Below are 20,221 nucleotides of genomic sequence, written 5' to 3'. Positions count from 1 at the left end.
CACAGCTGGTAGGCAGAAAAATTATACCTTCGAAGGATATTAAAGGAAGGAAGGAAATGGTTTATTTAACGACGTACTCAACACATTTTATTTACGGTTATATGGCGTCTGACATATGGTTACGGACCACACAGATATTGAGTGAGGAAACCCGCTGTTGCCACTTCATGAGCTACTCTTTTTTGATTAGCAGCAAGGGATCTTTTACATGAACCATCCCATAGACAGGATAACACATACTATGGCCTTTGATGTACCAGCTGTGGTGCACTGGCTGGAGCGAGAAATAGCCCAATGGGCCCACTGACTTGGATCAATTCCAAATCGACCGCGCATCAAACGAGCACTTCGAAGGATATTAACTACATGTGCATGTCTGTATATAATCAATATACATGTATGTTGGACAAATACACACAGTTACAGGTACATGAACATGTTTTCGATCACAATCACAACTGCACAAATTATTACAAACTTGTAAATGTTCAAGAAATATTTCACGGAAACATGACCACAAATGTACAATATTTTACTCAAACACAGGTTCATATACATGCAATGTACATATACCATATATTATCCAGTTTATTTTAGTGTGCTATTTTTAAAACATTTTTTTTTTAGCATGATACATACTAAACCCTTAGTACCATACAATATAAACATTCAACTTTTTTTTTTTTTTTTTTTTTTTGGGGGGGGGGGGGTGTTCATAAAACAATTCACTTACATTACACATGTACACATAGCTTGCATTTAAGGATAAAACTGATTGCCATTTACGTGGGAGTTTTTTTATGACTTTTTGTTTTCTACCCTATAACACAAGTCAACACGTATAGGCCACATTTATAAAACACACAGTGCAACCAAACACCACCCACATGAAGAAAAGTTAAAAGAAGGTATAAAGATGCATGCTGACAGAGAAACAAGATGCCGACAGAGAAAAACGATGACGTCAAACTGGAAATGTACCACAAGCAAAAACACAGATCCCAGTCAAAAGTACATTACAAAAACTTAAACAGCCACAAGTTACGAAAAAAGGTATGATTAACAAATACATGCTCATGCATAATGGGACGTTCTACCACGACTTAACGGTATCTTAATTAAGAGCATGAAACAAGGCCACAGTAACAGATGACAATTCCGGGACTGTCTTGTAGTGGAGAACAGCTTTAAATGGAAGGAAGCTTCAAGTGTAATTGTAAGACATTATTCCTTTCTTCGGTTTTTTTTCTTCTTCCTTTTTGGAGGGGAAGGTGGGGTGGGGTCTCTAAAATAGCATTTTAACTGACAAAAGTGGCAGCTCAGCTCCTCCCATCCATAAATTGATTAATGTCAAACTGTTCCTTTGACTTCTAACAGCTTTAAGCTATTAATTAACCAGTGTTCACTTGTTGTTCACCAGTCATAAAACATGAACTGAAGCCAATTTGGCAAAACCCACACAAATTCAAAAACACAAATTACATCCAAACACAAATTCAAAAACACAAATTACATCCAAACACAAAGCCTTGCTTATTTTGTCACCTGTGATTACACCTGCTAGATGCAATAAATGAATGAATGGATGCATAGATGGATGAATAGATGAATGAATGAATGAATGAAAAAGATGGATGGACAAATGAACATTGAATGAATGCATGCTTGAATGGACATATGGATAAACAGATGAATGAATGAATGCATGCATTAATGGACATATGGATACAGCTGAATGAATGAATAAATGAATGATTTTGATTAAGTCTGTTTAATAGATTGTTGTTATTGTTAATATAAAAAAAAAAATTCAACCAGATTACCCAGCTACTAACACTACATGTACTACTACCTTCTGCATACACGGACTGTGCCATCAAATGAAACATCACAATCACATTAGTTTGTCTGCAGCTTCAGATAATGTAATAATGCCAACAAACACAATTGTCTACTATTGGCTTCCAGTTATTCCACTTCCTCGTGACATTAACAACAGAGGAGTCTTTTCGGAGTAATTCTACAACACAGCCAACAAATGCCATGTCTCCTTCTAACAAAAGACTTGAAACACTCACTTAGTCACTATTCACTTCACGTAAAATTATAATAATGCAGGGTTCATACACAATTTGGAAGGCAACATTCAAGCACTTTGTAAGCAATTTTGTATTGTAGAATTACACTGGTCAAGGATATTTGCATTCATCATATTAATCAAGTTGGTAACACTTGGTTTGATATATTTTTCACCAGAATTCGTAACAGCATATCCAACAATTTTCAATATTTGTGATAAAATGACGCCGATTAGTTAAAACTGTCAACAATACGAGCTGACAAATTTTGGAATTACAAGAAAATAAAGATAAGGAAGGACAATTTTACTATTTATCAGTGGAAATACGCACTTCAAGCAGTTTTCAAGACGAAACTCTCAAATTCAAGCAGTTGTCAAGACGAAACTCTCAAATTCAAGCACTTTTCATGGGTTTTGACAAGTTCAAGACCTTTTCCATTAAGTCCACTCAAATTCAAGCACTATTCAAATCAATATGAACCCTGCAGTGCTAATCATACTTAAGCACTACATCAACCTTAAATCAAATGACTTAATCACTACATCAACCTTAAATCAAATGACTTAATGACTACATCAACCTTAAATCAAATGACTTAACGACTACATCAACTTTAAATCAAATGACTTAATGACTACATTGTACATCAACCTTAAATCAAATGACTTAATCAACCTTAAATCAAATGACTTAACGACTACATCAACCTTAAATCAAATGACTTAATGCCTACATCAACCTTAAATCAAATGACTTAATGACTACATTAACCTTAAATCAAATGACTTAAGAACTACATCAATCCTAAATCAAATGACTAAAGCACTACATCAACCTTAAATCAAATGACTTAATCACTACATCAACCTTAAATCAAATGACTTAATCACTACATCAACCTTAAATCAAATGACTTAATCACTACATCAACTTTAAATCAAATGACGTAATCACTACATCAACCTTAAATCAAATGACTTAATCAATACATCAACCTTAAATCAAATGACTTAACGACTACATCAACATTATATCAAATGACTTAATGACTACATCAACCTTAAATCAAATGACTTAAGCAATACATCAACCTTAAATCAAATGACTTAATCACTACATCAACCTTTAAACACTGTACCAGCCCTAAATGAGGACTTGTATATGCTAGCTCTAGATCAGATGATTTAATCACTAAACAGACCTTAAATTACGTTAGCTGCCGTTGCTGTCTATTAATCATGAAGTTCTCCAGAGAAATCAATATACTGATTGTATTGAGCTGGATAGAAACTGGTATTGAGATGCAAACCCAGCATCTACCACCTTTTAAGATGAATGATCTAACTGCCAAACCACTCAATCTGAAGGTGGTAATATGAAGCGCATGTTGTCATTCCTTGTAACAAATTAGCAATATATCTTGTCTGTGTCAGCCACTGAAACTGAAGCTGGTGATATTAAGCACATGTCATTCCATGTAATTAATTAGTAATATATTTTATCTGTGTTGGTCCAGATTTGTAGTAAAGCCTGTTCTCTTGATTACACTGTGACTGGATGGGTCAGACTGATGACTATCACCCTGCTCGCTAAGCTGTAATTATGTAAAGTATTGAACGGCTCGTGACCAGCATGGTCAATCAAGTGAGTCGTAGCATCTTTGCTCAGTAAATCATTTCAAGGGCTAGCTCTGGGTGAGCAAAAAATTTCGCCAAATCATCTCAAAAAATGCAAAACCCAGAGTTATTTTCCAACAAAACACCAATTATTACATGAAATGTTTTCACCAAATGAAAATAAAATTTGCTAATTGTTCCTACAATTGGCAAATTTGGCGAGTGACAGAGCTAGCCCTGATTTCGCAGCTAGACATAGTCCCTGTTAAAAGTTTTGTTTTGTTTAACAACACCACTAGAGCATTGATTTAATAATAATCGGCTGTTGGATGTCAAAAATTTGGTAATTATTACATAAAGTCTTAGAGAGGAAACCAGCTACATTTTTTTCATTAGTAGAAAGGGATCTTTTATATACACCATCCCAAAGACAAGATAGCACATACCACAGCCTTTGATATACCAGTCGTGGTGCACTGGCTGCAAGGAAGGAAGTGGTTTATTTAACGACGCTCTCAACACATTTTATTTATGGTTATATGGCGTCAGACACCGAATGGAACGAGAATTAGCCCAATGGGCCCACCGACAGGGACCAATCTCAGATTGACTGCACATCAAGCAAGCACTTTACCACTGGGCTACGTCCTGCCAGGGCTAGACATACATACAAACACTGGCTGACATCAAACAAAATACATCATCATGTAAGCTAACACTGAAAAGTAACTGAATTTCTGTGGCATCAAAGAAACTAAAAAGACAGTAAATATACATAAATAGCCAAGTCACCTAAAAACACTGTAACCTTTTAAATCAGGAGAAAACCCATTTAAAATTGACAAAAAATAGAAAATGTCATGCACAAGAACTGTTCTAGTGAGCAGCCAATCCACACACACACCAATGAATGGATAGAAAAACAAGTAAATGTAGTTGTAACACCATCATAAAGCAGACAATGATAACGTTCCAGCTGTCACTTACCCATGTTATGAAGTATCTTGGTTTATGGGGATTTGGAGGCTGCATATTAAAAGTGCATAACAATGAAAATAAAGACTCGTTTGGCCAAAACATATATGAGATATTACATGGGTTCTTTTGCAAATATAATATGCATTTTACAGGGACTGTCCTGAGTTTCAGCCCCAGCAAGATATACATTTGTATCCCCCAACAAAATAAACACACCTACTGCTTTTCAAAACACTATGATCTCACTTTAACATGTTCAAAATAAAAAGCACTATACAGATAATACATTTGGAATCACCTTTGGCAAACTATGTCAAATTTCATTTCGTTGGAAGAAATAATAAATTTGCATTTATGAAATTATTTTAGACAAAAATCGATAATGAGATACTACAAAACGTTACGATGTCCAGAAATGCACAGGTTATAGAAATACACATGTACATGTATTCATATTCTAAGCAAGAAACATGTTACTGTAAAATACTTTATTTTCGTATGGAATTTATTTTTGCTTTTTTAGCATTTGAATAAAATTCATGAAAATAAATTCCATGTAAAATTAAAGGCTGATGAAAACTGGACATAAATTGGAAAAATAAATAAATGTAGACTCATTCAATCAGATCCGAGACTTCATTAGTTTCCGCTGCACGGGAATTTGGTAGTAACAATGTGACACTTATAACTTTATATCAAGAAGCGATATCAAAGTAAAGACAATATATTACATGATAATACATAATATGAAGTTTTGTATGCTTTTCGCAAGAAAGTAATACACACATGTTCAAAAGAAACGAAAAAGAGCACAGGGTAGCCTAAGTACCTTGCGTAAGCTTACGGTATTTTGTAGTGTATTTTTTAGGTTAGTGTAATAGATGAGGTTAGTGTAATAGATGAGGTTAGTACAATAGATGAGGTTAGTGTAATAGATGAGGTTAGTATAATAGATGAGGTTAGTGTAATAGATGAGGTTAATTATAACAGACAAGGTTAGTTTAGTACTTGAGGTTAGTGTAATAAATGAGGTTAGTGTAACAGATGAGGTTAATGTAACAGATAATGTGATTTTCAAAAGCACTACTGTTTTTACCTGGATTTCTTGTGGCTGAGGTTACTGTCATAGCTGATGAAATTTTCAAAACTATTCATGTTTACCTGAATTATTATTAATTACTATGGTTATACAAGGTATTTAGGAACAATGTTTACCTGGATTTCTTGTGGATGTGTAACAGATGATGTGCTTATCTGGATTTATTGAGACTGAGGTTCGTGTAACAGATGATGTGCTTATCTGGATTTATTGAGACTGAGGTTAGTGTAACTGATGATGTGCTTATCTGGATTTATTGAGACTGAGGTTAGTGTAACTGATGATGTGCTTATCTGGATTTATTGAGACTGAGGTTCGTGTAACAGATGATGTGCTTATATGGATTTATTGAGACTGAGGTTAAGGACCACACAGATATTGAGAGAGGAAACCTGCTGTCGCCACTTCATGCGCTATTCTTTTCGATTAGCAGCAAGTGATCTTTTATATGCATCATCCCACAGACAGGATAGCACATACCATAGCCTTTGATATAACAGTCTTGATGCACTGGCTGGAGCCAGAAATAGCCCAAAGGGGCCCACCGACGGGGATCGAACAGATGTTTACACTAAATTAAATGTTTTACTGAGTATCTGGATTTCTTGTAACTGAGGTTAGTGTAACACCTATGTTGTTAATTCACTGCATACCTGGATTTCTTGTGGCGGAGGTTAGTGTAACAGACGATGTGATTTAAACGTGTACCTGGATTTCTTGTAATATGAGGTTAGTGTAACACCTTTGTTGTTAATTCACTGCATATGTGGATTTCTTGTGGCGGAGATTAATATAACAGACGATGTGATTTTATCACGTACCTGGATTTCTTGTGGCTGAGGTAGGAACTGACTCCACGGGTCGGGTAGTGACGTCTCGCTCTTCATGTTCTCCACAGTCTGTAGAGACCGCGAGTTGATCTGTAACAGGTGGCAGCAGTGAGGCTTGAACGTCGACTTCATACTCTGGTAAATCGCTTCAGCCCTGCACGGAACAAAAGAAAGAAATGTTTTTATTTAACGACACACTCAACACATTTTTATTTACGGTTATATGGCGTCAGACATATGGTTACGGACCACACAGATATTGAGAGAGGAAACCCGCTGTCGTCACTTCATGGGCTACTCTTTTTCGATTAGCAGCAAGAGATTTTTAAAATGCACCATCCCAAAGACAGGGTAGTACAATGTACATACCACGACCTTTGATAAACCAGTTGTGGTGGACTGGCTGGAATGAGAAATAGCCCAATGGGCCCACCGACGTGGATCGATCCCACACCGACTGCACATCGAGTGAACACTTTACCACTGGGCTACGTCCCACCCTGCATGGATGGAAGGAATGTTTTATTTAATCATGCACGGGTATATGGTAAAGTTTGGTTTGTTTAACGACACCACTAGAGCACATTAATTCATTAATCATCGACTATATTGGATGTTAAACATTTGGTAATTTTGACATATAGTCATCAGAGGAAACCCGCTACATTTTTTCTTATGCCGCAAGGGATCTTTTATATGCACTTTCCCACCGACAGGATAGCACATACATGTACCACCGCCTTTGTTATACCAGTCGTGATGCACTGGCTGGAACAAGAAATAACACAATGGGCCCATCAACGGGGATCGATCCCAAACCGACTGCACATCAAAGTAGCGCTTTACCCCCGGGCTACATCCCGCTCCTATGGTTATATGGCGCCAGACATACATTGTATGGATAAGCGCCACACAAATAATTAGAGAGGAAACCCACTGTCACAAGACAATGGGCTACTCTTTTCAATTAGGAGCAAAGGATCTTTCATGTGTAGCATCCAGACAGGATATTACATACCACGAAAGAGTGTTCATATCATTCCTAAATTAACTGAAGATAGGTGTGTTCATACAATCCATGAATTAACCGTAGATAGATGTGTTAATACAATCCATGAATTAACCGTAGATAGATGTGTTCATATTATTCCTAAATTAACTGAAGATAGGTGTGTTCATACAATCCATGAATTAACTGTAGATAGATGTGTTCATACAATCCATGAATTAACCGTAGATAGGCGTGTTCATATCATTCCTAAATTAACTGAAGATAGGTGTGTTCATACAATCCATGAATTAACTGTAGATAGATGTGTTCATACAATCCATGAATTAACCGTAGATAGATGTGTTCAAAGAATCCATGAATTAACAGTAGACAGGTGTGTTCATATCATTCCTAAATTAACTGAAGATAGGTGTGTTCATACAATCCATGAATTAACTGTAGATAGATGTGTTCATACAATCCATGAATTAACTGTAGATAGATGTGTTCATACAATCCATGAATTAACTGTAGATAGATGTGTTCATACAATCCATGAATTAACAGTAGACAGGTGTGTTCATATCATTCCTAAATTAACTGAAGATAGATGTGTTCATACAATCCATGAATTAACTGTAGATAGATGTGTTCATACAATCCATGAATTAACTGTAGATAGATGTGTTCATACAATCCATGAATTAACTGTAGATAGATGTGTTCATACAATCCATGAATTAACTGTAGATAGATGTGTTCATACAATCCATGAATTAACTGTAGATAGGTGTGTTCATACAATCCATGAATTAACTGAAGATAGATGTGTTTATACAATCCATGAATTAACCATAGATAGATGTGTTCATACAATCCATGAATTAACCATAGATAGATGTGTTCATACAATCCATGAATTAACCGTAGATAGATGTGTTCATACAATCCATGAATTAACTAATCATTCAATGTTTATTTGTTACAAAAGTTACTGCTTAAAAGGGGGCGGCGTAGACAGTATGGCCATGCCGTACCACTTGTGTGTGTGGGTGGGTGGGTGTGTGTGTGTGTGTGTGTGTATATTTGCTATATCTGTGAAAATGTCCTTACAAGTAATTTGAAAGATGAGTCTGGCAACAAAGTGCCGTACCACTAATTTTTACACTGTGCCCCTGCAAACATACCTGGCTTGCTCTCCCTCGACTACGTCGTGGAGCAGAACGTAGTAGTTGAGGATTCCCGGACAAAACCAGCGCGGCACCTTGTTAGGAAACTGCTGCTGTTGCTGTAGCTGCTGACCGGTCAGACTGTTGAAGATGGCGATGGGGTCCGTGTTGCTCGACGACACAACAAACGCACCTTTTAGACATTAAGGATTAACAAGCATTCTCAGAGTACAGCGTACTTCTAAAGTAATACCAGGGCTAGCTCTGGGTGGTCAGAAAATTTTGCCAAATTATCTTTAAAAATGCAAAATCTATAGCTATTTTCCAACAAAATAGAAATTATAACATATTATTTTTTCACCAAATTAAAATAAAATTCGCCAATTCTTTTCAAAATTAGCAATTGTCGAACTTGGCGAGTGGCAGAGCTAGCCCTGAATACTTTCATTTCAACTGATTTTCATGCTTATATCCAATTAAGGTTCAAGCATGCTGTCATGGGCACTCACCTCAGCTATCTGGGCTGTCTGTCCAGGACAGTGGGTTAGTTGTTAATTGTTAGTGAGAGAGAAGACAGAGTTCGACAAATCCGCTAGCCCGAGTTAGTGTTTTTAAGTTCGGGCTAGTGAGAAACGCAAAACCACTAGCCCCTGCGTATGGCCATGCCGTACCTCTCGTGTTGCTCGATCGGTGGGTTTTTGTTTTCTGTATATTTTTTATATCTGGCTGAAAATGTCCTTAATAAATTTGATTGTGACGTTTGTGAAAGATATCAACAACGAGTCTGGCAACAGGTCTGCAAACTGCCGTACATGCTATCTCTACATCGTCACAGTTACAGCATGCATTGTTTACACTTTGCCCAAGTTGCTGGCACAACATAAAGTCTAATGACATGCGTGTTTTGATCTTAGACCGTCGACTGGTCGTTAATCTCGTGGGCAGAACTTAGTAGTTCAGGATTCCCGGACAAAACCAATCAAGTAAACCGGCACCATGCTAGGAAACTGCTGTTTGTTGCTGTAGCTGCTTTTTTAATTTAACGGTCGCTAACATGTTGTTATCGGCAATCAGGGTCCAATTTACTTTAATGAACCGCAACAATGACGGCACCTATTTAGTGTACGGTTTGGATTAACAAGCATAGCTGGTGGAGTACAGCGTACCTTTTAAAGTAATAACCAGGGATTAGCTTCGCCGGTCAGATTCTTTTGATATTATCTTTACGGGATAATGCCCTGTATCTATAGCACCGTTCCAACAAAATAGAAATGTCGTAACATATTATTTTTTCCACCAAAGTTAAAATAAAATTTTCCCAATTCAAAAACGGGACAATGACGATGGATCACACTTGACAAAATTACAAAACGACTTGACAAAAAAACTGAAAGTTACAACATGATTTAGTGTTTGTTTTATTTTACTGTTCAACTCGTAAATGTGTAATGTTACAAAAATTATATCCAATTAAGTTATAAAGCATCTGGAATTTGGGCACTAGTGCTTCAGCTATCTGGGCTAGTGGTTTCACAAACCCAGGAGCAGTGGGTGACTTTTTATTGTCATACTCTGGAGAAGAGGGTGTAGTGGCTTTACATCTACCCATTAAGTCATTAAAACTTGCTCTGGGTGGGAGCCAGTACCAGGTTGCGAACCCTGTATCTACCAGCCGTATGTTCGATGGCTTAACCATGACGTCACTGAGGTTGGTTAAAGCAATACAATGTACATGTTCCCTACCGGTTACAACAACGTTGAGGGACTATAACTCGGTAAAAAATGAGTAAATTGCCACAAACGACAAATTAAATCTGTAACCTGTAACACATTTGGATAAAGTTACAATTGAGTGAAACATGAGTCTGTGACTTTGAAATTGTGAAATACCCTCTAAAAATAGACTAAAACTCGACTCCATAACTGTTACTTGTCAGACGCACGTGCGTTTTTCAAAAATATGAGAACTGCATTTTGTGCTATTAAAAACACCAGGACGACCCAAAACACTTCAAATGTACGTAAATGGATAATCTAAACAATAAAATCTAAGAAAAGTATGATTTCAGTTATCAAAAATGGCTCTAATAATAAAACATATGCCTTAGTGTTTAAAAACTAGGGTATGTCTCTTTAAAACAAATCAACTAATAACAATAATAAAGGATACATGCTAAACAGTGGCTCAGATACTCGTGATCTGATGGAGTGATGACATCAAGAAAACATTCTCGGTATGCTTCAAACCATGGGGTCGACTCTGCAACAAAACATCAACACATCATTAAAAACATGGCTTTATGTAACTGTCAGGTGTATACATGTATTTACATTATGCATTATTTAAACATATATGATTATATATTTACTGTTTTGTTCACCTAAAGGGATGGATCCACACTGGGTGGTGCCAAGCACAGTTATCCTGGTGCCTACCATCCTAAATTACAACCTGGCATATCAATCTATTTCTTCACTAAGCACTAATATACTGAATTCCATTGAAAAGGCACCACTCAATTTTTAGTTATAATTCCTATCACGCATGTGAGATTGCTATATGACACACACTAATTTTAATCCTAGTATAAAATTTGGAGGTTATTTATTGTCTTCCAGAATACATAAAAAAATCAGTCACATGTGTTTTTTTGTTGGAGCTTTTTCTCATATGCTTTTTCAATCTACAAATCTGACTGATTTTCAATGGTATTCAGTATATTAATAATATTCTGTAAATAAACAATTTAGTTTGACAAATAAATACAACAGTCACCTGAAATAAATGCACAACTGATTTCAAATAATGTCTGTCTCTTGTGCATGTATATTATGTAGGTACCTATTGGGTGGAGGATACATTTTGGTTCGTCAGCTGCTTATTAATCACTGAACTAAAACAACATTACTGTACTGTCTACTGTCCCACTAATTTTAATATTGGTAACCTGGTACCAAGATTGGCCCTAGGGTTAGGGTTGCACAGTGGTCTAAAATGACATCCCCCATTTAAAATTTGTACAAAGAATACGTCAAAGACATATCATACAATTTGAATGGAGAATATGAATGAATGAATGAATGATTAATGACACCCCAGCATGAAAAATACATCGGCTATTGGGTGTCAAACTAAGGTAAATCAAATAAATAAAGTGATGATCAACATAAATATAAAAATTCAACAGTTAAATTAAAACACAGTGTAAGAGCTGTGCAAAACTACAAATATCACAGATAGATAAAATTAAAATTCAGAATAAAAGTTCTGGATGGAATCGAAAGGATTTGAATGGAGAATGTGGAATTTTTTTGAACAAACCACGGAAAACCTGGAAACTATGTACAGATGATTAAAAATCAGTAATTTTGCAGATAAATGTGTAAAACCTTCATCTCTGCAGTACGTACCATGCAGCTGAAGATCGTAGCTGCCGACCGACTTGACGTTGCACCTCCCTGCCTCCCCAGTTTGTAGCTGTGCCCCCGACACCGCGTCGTTGAGCATCTTGCGCACATCGGCCTGCTGGGGCGGGGTGCTCGACATGTCACACACTTTGATTCGCAGAGAGTGGACCGTGTGGGGTGCATTGTTCGGGTCGCGGATATGCACTGAAAACACAATCACAGCAAACCTAGGAAAATGTGTACATGTATATCATTATATAAAAATTTAAGTACCCCATGTACATATATCTGTAAAAAAAAAAAAAGTATTCAGCATATACATTTGTTATGTGTTACTGTTAAATTGCTGAGCATTATAAACAAGATAAAAACTGCAATTGACGATGTTAATTAAAGACTGTTTTAATGCCATGATATCATTTATCCTACTCCAAGCATTTGATGGCAACATGTACAATATATCTCAAACTATAATTAATATCATTATTATTATTATTATTTTAAGTCTTGATGTTTTCTTTTCTCTTTAGCTAATAATGGTTATATTTTAAACAGTCTCCATCAAGTTGTCAAGTATTAGCAGTACTTAATGAGAAGTTATTTCTCCATACTATTTTGGACAGGTTTAATCCAATTTCAAACAGGAAATCACATAACGATCTTTGCCAAAACACCAACTTGTTTTTGTAAAACTTTGTAGATAAAATATTACATTTAAGTTTATAAAGGTTAACTAGAAAAGCATCATTTGTCAAATACAATAAACAACATATATATTCTCCAATGTTTTCAAACTGTGAAGCAAATACTGTCAATTTCTTTTAATGCAGGGCTCAAACTTATGAATTTGTTCCAGATCACTTCTGTATCACCTGTAGTTACCGATTAGTCTGTCAGTATATGAATTTTTTGGTCATTTCTAATGAAAAGTTCATTAAAAAAATATTCTAACAAACAAATAATATACGTTTCTTGAAATTGTATGTAAAAAAACCTGTAACAATATACAGTCTTGGTTTCGTTTTGGACGCCGATACATAACCTCTGTTGAAAATGTACATGAGCAAACATGAGACATGGTACATATTGGGGAAACATTGTGCATGACAGGTTTTATGAAAATTGATGCTGTAAACTACATGTACTTAGCCTACTGTAACTCCTTAAAGTGGACACACTTGATATGCCAGTTGTGGATCACTCACAAAACAGAAGTATTTCCATAGTAATTGCCACTAGATTGAGCAATGAATGCAGGCGTTATCTCAAGACTCAAAAATGATGAACACAGTGAAAAAAAAGTCTCCCTTTTTCCCCCTTCCTTTTTTATAATAATAATAATAATAATTATAATTAAAAAAAATTCTGCTTAAACCTCTCTCAATTCATCATTTCAACCACTAGTTCATAATAATTCAACCCTGATTGTGTGATACCCATATCATAGTAGCCCTAGACTGTTCATTCCATGGCTATTCATCCTCTATAAAATATTCTATTAATCGTTGTAGTTCTATCTATTTTTCTTCTCTTTTTTTTTGCTATAGGTAACGACAAATGTACATAATGTAAAGACACCATATTTTATAAACTAAAACTATGATTTTAAGAGTTTGTCCACTTGTCTCTCACATTATATTTGTACATGTAATTTGTCATTCATACAAATACCAGCTGCAGTCATTCAACAGTACTAATGCTAATATAAATAAAATGTTGGGGTTTTTTTAATCCATTTTAGTTTAATTCGGGCAAATTTTTTAAAATCAGTCTGCCTGCCCCCTACCAAAATAGGAGCCTGTATGGCCTATGTTCGATCGCCAATCTAGACCCCACCTCTGGAAAAATCCCTGCACATGTCTTGTATTTGCTTCATAAGACGATTCAGTATCAATTTGTTGCCCGCCCCACTCAATGTGAGAGTCCTCCATACCATTGCTTGCTTGATTGATTAATTGAAAAAACATTTTACTGCACAAAGAACAAAAGAATCAGCACAAGTTTGACAACTTAGAGGACCTTCATAAAATCCTGTTACTGCCAGTGGTCTGTTTCACATGTGCCACTGCACATGCTTTTCGCATATTTGACTGCTCGACTTTGGGAGAGGGGGAAAGGGGGCCTCTATTTTGTTTTTTCAACGAAGTGGAAATCTCCGTATGTGGCTTCTCATTTCAAGAGTCTTTACCACTATAGGCTGGTTTAATTCTTTCAGTGGGATTTTTTTTTTTTTTTACACAATCGCATTATGATGCATGAAGGAAGGAAGGAAGGAAATTTTTATTTAACGACGCACTCAACACATTTTATTTATGGTTATATGGCGTCAGACATATGGTTAAGGACCACACAGATATTGAGAGAGGAAACCCCAGTTGTGGTGCACTGGCTGGAACGAGAAATAGCCCAATGGGCCCACCGACGGGGATCGATCCCATACCGACTGTGCATATGATGCAGGAAAGTCGGTCGGCGACTGATCTGTGTATTCACAAAGTCAATCTGAGCTAGCCCTAGCCTTTAGACTGTCGATGAAAATAATTCTCCATTCAGGAGCAGATCCAGGAAATATGTTGTGGGGGAGGGGGACTAACTGGAAAAGGGCAAATGGAACAACACATCAAAAGGGCATTCCAATGAAGGAATTAAAAAAGAAATTCCACCGTGCGACTGTTTAGTGTGTAACATTATATTAATATTTATCATTATTAACAAGGGGTCTAACCGTCCTGCTTAAAAATTACTTGCTTAATTTTAATATTATGATAAATACTAAACAGTTCCAAAGTTGATATTTTGCTGATATGTCATTTCTTTCTATTTCCAATAAATGGTGCTGATTTTTCAAGCCTTTGTTCCTTTCACAAAGAAAATGTGACTTTAAAACTTCTTATTATTATTATTGCTAAATATGGTAATAAATAAAAATACTATTTATTATTATTATTAATAATAATTATTATTATTATATAATAGAATGCCAGAAATCAAATCAAACTGGTTGAAAGTACAAAACAAAAATAATAAGGATCACAGTCGCACCTTTATTTTTGACTCAAGTCCCGTACATCATTGATTTGCAATCAATTTTAGAAATGGCTAATTAGGGGTGTGTGTACCTCGTGGAATTGCAAGTGACAATAAAATATGTAAAGCAGGATCCACGAATGTACTGAAAGTGGTAAGATGTTGAAATAGTGTTTTTGAAGGCTTAAGCCGCTATTTTCGAAACTGATCCGGAACTGGACAAAGTGATCTGCATCTGCAATGTTATTTTTGTCAGATGCACATTGCAAATTACTTATCGATTCTAGACTATTATTCACTGTTATACACTGGTATTATGTATATTATGTATACAGCACCGTTCAACAATTACTAACGCTTTAAAGTCAAACCGAATCATGTTGTTAACAATTACAATAAATTACTCTCCTACTTTTAATTACCAATATATTTTCCTCACATTTTGCCAAGACAGAAATTGTGGAAAAACCATAATAATGACACAAATTCCACATACCAGATTGTAACCACGTTACCTATATCAACTTTGCTGAGATCTTCTAAGACAAAAAAACATGTAATTTCTTTTTATGGAATACTCTTCAAGAGGGGTGGATGCCTCTCAAGTATGCGATGTAATTAATGTGACATCATCATTATTGCATTATATCATAATCAATGCATGTCATGACGTGTTAGATTACATCACATCTTTCCATCCCACCGTTCAATAATTACATAACGCTCTAAAGTCGGAACCACATTGTTAACAACAATATATTACTGAACTAACTTTAATTACCGTTAGATTTCCCCCACATTTTTTCCAGACATAATCCTTGAAAAAACTATTACAATTTTTTGGCTGACAGCCATTTTTTAATTATTTTTTAATTTTTTTTCACTTTATGGAATACTATTCAAGAAGGGTGGAAACCTCCGAACAAGGTGACATAATTAAAATGACATCCTGAAAATTGCTTTATACCATATCTCGATGGAACTAGTCATGTGCGTATGATATATTGTCATATGATATATATATTGATTATAATTATATATACAACAATACAGCGTACACGCATGACTTGTTCCATCGAATAATACTAATTAATCACCCACACACCAGGAATCGAATGATTGTGGGCACACACAAACGTCTCTCTCCACACACACACACACAGTGACATATTTGTACAGCGTACAGTATTTAATTTATCTCACTTGCACTGGCTTTTACAAGTTTTAGGTTTCACCTAGTTAATATTATTATTTTATTAAAGTTTTGTTTTTAAACAAATATCTTGCTTTTTAAAACTTTAATTTAATGACATATTGTAACAGTTTCAAAATAACATTAAGAATCACCTTCGGTCCCTAAACGGCAGAAAGGTTGGATGAGCTGAGCAAATGTCAAATTATTTTTTTTACACAAAACCTCTGCGTCTGCACTACACAACACTGCGATGTGCGGACTAAATGCATTCTGGATGAATTCTGGAGCTGACTGTTTGCACTGCGCCATGACCCCTCGGTTGTACTGTGTTCAGTTCATTTTATCGCCTTGAATCATTTACGCAAATTTATTCTCCGATGTGTCGTGTTGTCCTCCATTTTGTTGGGATACACCACTTCCGGATAGTTAGTAGGGGAGATAATTCTAATTAATTTTCTTTCGATTGCTGATAACACACAACAATAAAATTTACGCCTTCATCCGGGCCGTATCAAGATTTGAATAATGCGTTTATTCCCACTAATTTCAATTTGACCTGACGTAAAAAGACAAGAAAAGTGTTTTAGAAATAAAAATGTTTTACTCTATATGCAATTTGAAAAAAAACTTTGTTCTTGGAAAATATTTGACTGAAGTTTTGTAGATATTTCCATTTTAGCACTAAGCGACTTGATGCTTCTAAACTGAACATTTGAATGACTGACTTCGATAGCATTTGCCACTCTTATGTATCCTCCACCACCCCTTGGTGTAAAGACATAGCCTTTGATTAGAAGGTAGTAGCGTCAATCAAGTTGTTTGACGTGTGTCGGAAACTGACTGATTACAAACAGATTAGGAACAAGTTCTTTACGGTTGTTACCTAATGTTAGGCCGATCTCGGAGACAATCAATCAATCAATCAATCATTTATTTCCATATATGAATTATACAGACATGAACAATAATATCAACAGCAAGAAAAGAAAAAACCAAGACACGTTATAATGGTTGCAATATCCTAGCACAATTATAATTTATATACTAGTAACAATATTTAACAAGTGACAATTTCATTAGGAAGGAGGTCTAGCAACTGAAAGTAGAAGATGTCTTTGTTCAAACATTTCATAACAATACTGCTCTGTGCTTCTGCAGAAATAACCAAAGATCATGTGCAAGAATATCTGTAAGTAAGATTAAATAATCATAGCTGTACAGAGTTGTTTAACATATTTCTACCAATTTCAATTTCGAGTCGGTGTGCACATATTCTTGTTTTTGCTGTGGCTTGTCGGAAGTTTTTATTTTCTATGTTGTTAGAGTGTGTTTCGCGTTTGTAGGGGCAGTCAATAAGTTTATAGTACAGTAGTTTCTTTGATGTAGATATTTTGGGCTTATAGTACTGTTGGTGAGTGCTTTGTAACTGGGCTGGGATATGATTTTAAAAATGTATGCCGTTTGTGGCCATGGCAGAGACGTATCAATCCCATTTTTGTCCCGTATTATGTTGAAATAGTTGTCCCATCTTGTTTTGTTGGCATCCATACCTTTGCTGCATTGTACAACATCGATATGAAGAGTTTCTACATGTACCCAGTATTTAATCATAGTTTTATGAATACCCACGATTAACGGGTACCTATCAAGTTCGCTTTTGCAAGCGATATTTATTGATTTGTTTTCCAATTTGCAAAATATATTATGAAACATTTCGAAGGGTTCGTTTTCCACTGTATCAAAGAATTTGGTGTAATCATGTTGTTGTTTTTTCATCATTCCAATGAAATCGGCTCCCCATATTTCAGTTATATAAAACAATTGGTTTTACAAGGGTATCGAATAATGTGTTGTAGATTACTGGAGGTGGTGAGCTATGTGTCATAGTCATAGTCATTTAACCCAGATAGAAAGTAAAGGAAATGTATTATACAACGATGCACTCAGCACATTTTATTTACGGTTATATGGCGACAGACATATGGTTAAGGACCACACAGATATTGAGAGAGGAATCCCGCTGTCGCCACTAATGGGCTACTCTTTTCGATTAGCAGCAAAGGATCTTTTATATGCACCATCCCACAGACAGAATAGTACATACCACGGCTTTTGTTATACCAGTTGTGGAGTAATGGCTGGAACGAGAAATAGTCCAATGGGTCCACCGACGGGGATCGATCCTACACCGACCGCGCACCAAGCGAACGCTCCGCCCCTAATCCAGATAACCGGCCTCGGTGGCGTCGTGGCAGGCCATCGGTCTACAGGCTGGTAGGTACTGGGTTCGGATCCCAGTCGAGGCATGGGATTTTTAATCGAGATACCGACTCCAAACCCTGAGTGAGTGCTCCGCAAGGCTCAATGGGTAGGTGTAAACCACTTGCACCGACCAGTGATCCATAACTGGTTCAACAAAGGCCATGGTTTGTGCTATCCTGCCTGTGGGAAGCGCAAATAAAAGATCCCTTGCTGCCTGTCGTAAAAAGAGTAGCCTATGTGGCGACAGCGGGTTTCCTCTAAAAACAGTGTCAGAATGACCATATGTTTGACGTCCAATAGCCGATGATAAGATAAAAAATCAATGTGCTCTAGCGGCGTCGTTAAATAAAACAAACTTTACTAATCCAGACAGAAGTTAAAACGTATTGTTTTCACAACTGTTTGTAAAATGAGTTAATAGCGTGTTAGTAATTTATAAGAAGAAAACATACCATGTAGTATACGTACATCTGAAACATTAGACATAATATGTAAAACAGTAAAATTAACATAGGCGTAGGAAGGCTCCAACTGTGAAGGCTGTGCATTCCCCCATCGCCTCCAGTTGAAAGATAAATTAATGTATTGCTGGTCACTCCAGTTGCTGTCATTTTGCGACGCCTGTGATTTACGGGAGGGGGGGGGGGGGGGCGGTGGGTATTACATGAAAACATACTACGTGCTTAGATTGTGGAGACGTTTTTACTATAGTCCTGTACAATTGTTTAGACCCTAAATGTTTTGCAAATGTTACGTTTAATTCCTGTTCAATCATTGTTTTCTTTACATTTGCATGAATACAAACCCAAACCCCAACAGGTTTTATATACAATTCATCATCTAAAATGCACGAAGTCGACTTATTTCCATTTTACAAAAATCTCTGTATGTTTTGAATGCAGGTTCTTTATCCTAGAAATAACTATGGCTTAAATATCTTAAAATATCAGTGAAAGAAAAGTGTTATCAGTCACTCAGTGACTATAACACATTTTAGAGTGAAAATTTCACTATTTCACTCTAAAACATGTTATCGTCACTGTAGAAAGTGTTATCTTCACTGTAAGAAAGCCGGAACTATTTTGCTGCTGGCATTTTAAAAATAAAGGTAAATTGCCAAAAGTTATATAATAAATAGAAAATTTCATCTTTTTTGTGAAATATGATTTATATCTCATCTCGTGAAGTTTGCAAACTTCACGAGATGAGATATAAATCATATTTGACAAAAAACCCATGAAATATCCTCTATATATTATGACTGTCAGGTTGTATGTCCATGAATAATATATAATATTTAATATTTACTAATGCACGGGCAAGTGTTTAGTTGAAGGCCACGTTCCCTTTTAGTGAGGGGGGTTGGGGTGAGTTCTTAATCTCGTGATGTTCATTGTGACAGATTGCACACACATGTGGCCAGAATATTATATACTCGCGACTGGTGCAGGCGTGCCCTCTGCCCAACCCCACATCTACCTCTGGCTTCGTATGTAGGTGTATTTTATATGGTTTTATATTGATTGTCCGTGTTTTGTAAGACACGTTTATTGATAGGTTGTTCG

At 36.0% G+C, this 20,221-nt stretch overlaps 1 protein-coding gene across 2 annotated transcripts in view; it reads right to left on the bottom strand.

Annotated features, from left to right (window-relative positions):
* Positions 1 to 16,788, bottom strand: part of LOC121388714 (trafficking protein particle complex subunit 8-like) — a 56,917-nt gene extending 40,129 nt beyond the window's left edge. The window contains exons 1-6 of one of the 2 annotated variants that reach the window (XM_041520181.1): positions 16,547 to 16,788; positions 12,176 to 12,376; positions 10,935 to 11,024; positions 8,783 to 8,957; positions 6,596 to 6,758; positions 4,685 to 4,723 (exon numbers count right to left, since the gene is read on the bottom strand). In XM_041520181.1, the coding sequence (XP_041376115.1) occupies positions 4,685 to 4,723; positions 6,596 to 6,758; positions 8,783 to 8,957; positions 10,935 to 11,024; positions 12,176 to 12,376; positions 16,547 to 16,703 (825 nt within the window). In that variant the 5' untranslated portion in view covers positions 16,704 to 16,788. The remainder of the gene's footprint in view (positions 1 to 4,684; positions 4,724 to 6,595; positions 6,759 to 8,782; positions 8,958 to 10,934; positions 11,025 to 12,175; positions 12,377 to 16,546) is intronic. The other variant, XM_041520182.1, reaches the window with a different exon arrangement.
* Positions 16,789 to 20,221: the final 3,433 nt, after the last annotated feature.

Source organism: Gigantopelta aegis, chromosome 14 (assembly GCF_016097555.1).
Source record: "Gigantopelta aegis isolate Gae_Host chromosome 14, Gae_host_genome, whole genome shotgun sequence".
Taxonomy (NCBI): domain Eukaryota; kingdom Metazoa; phylum Mollusca; class Gastropoda; order Neomphalida; family Peltospiridae; genus Gigantopelta; species Gigantopelta aegis.
The sequence above is the reverse complement of the archived record's forward strand: the minus strand, read 5'-3'. Positions and strand labels throughout refer to the sequence as shown.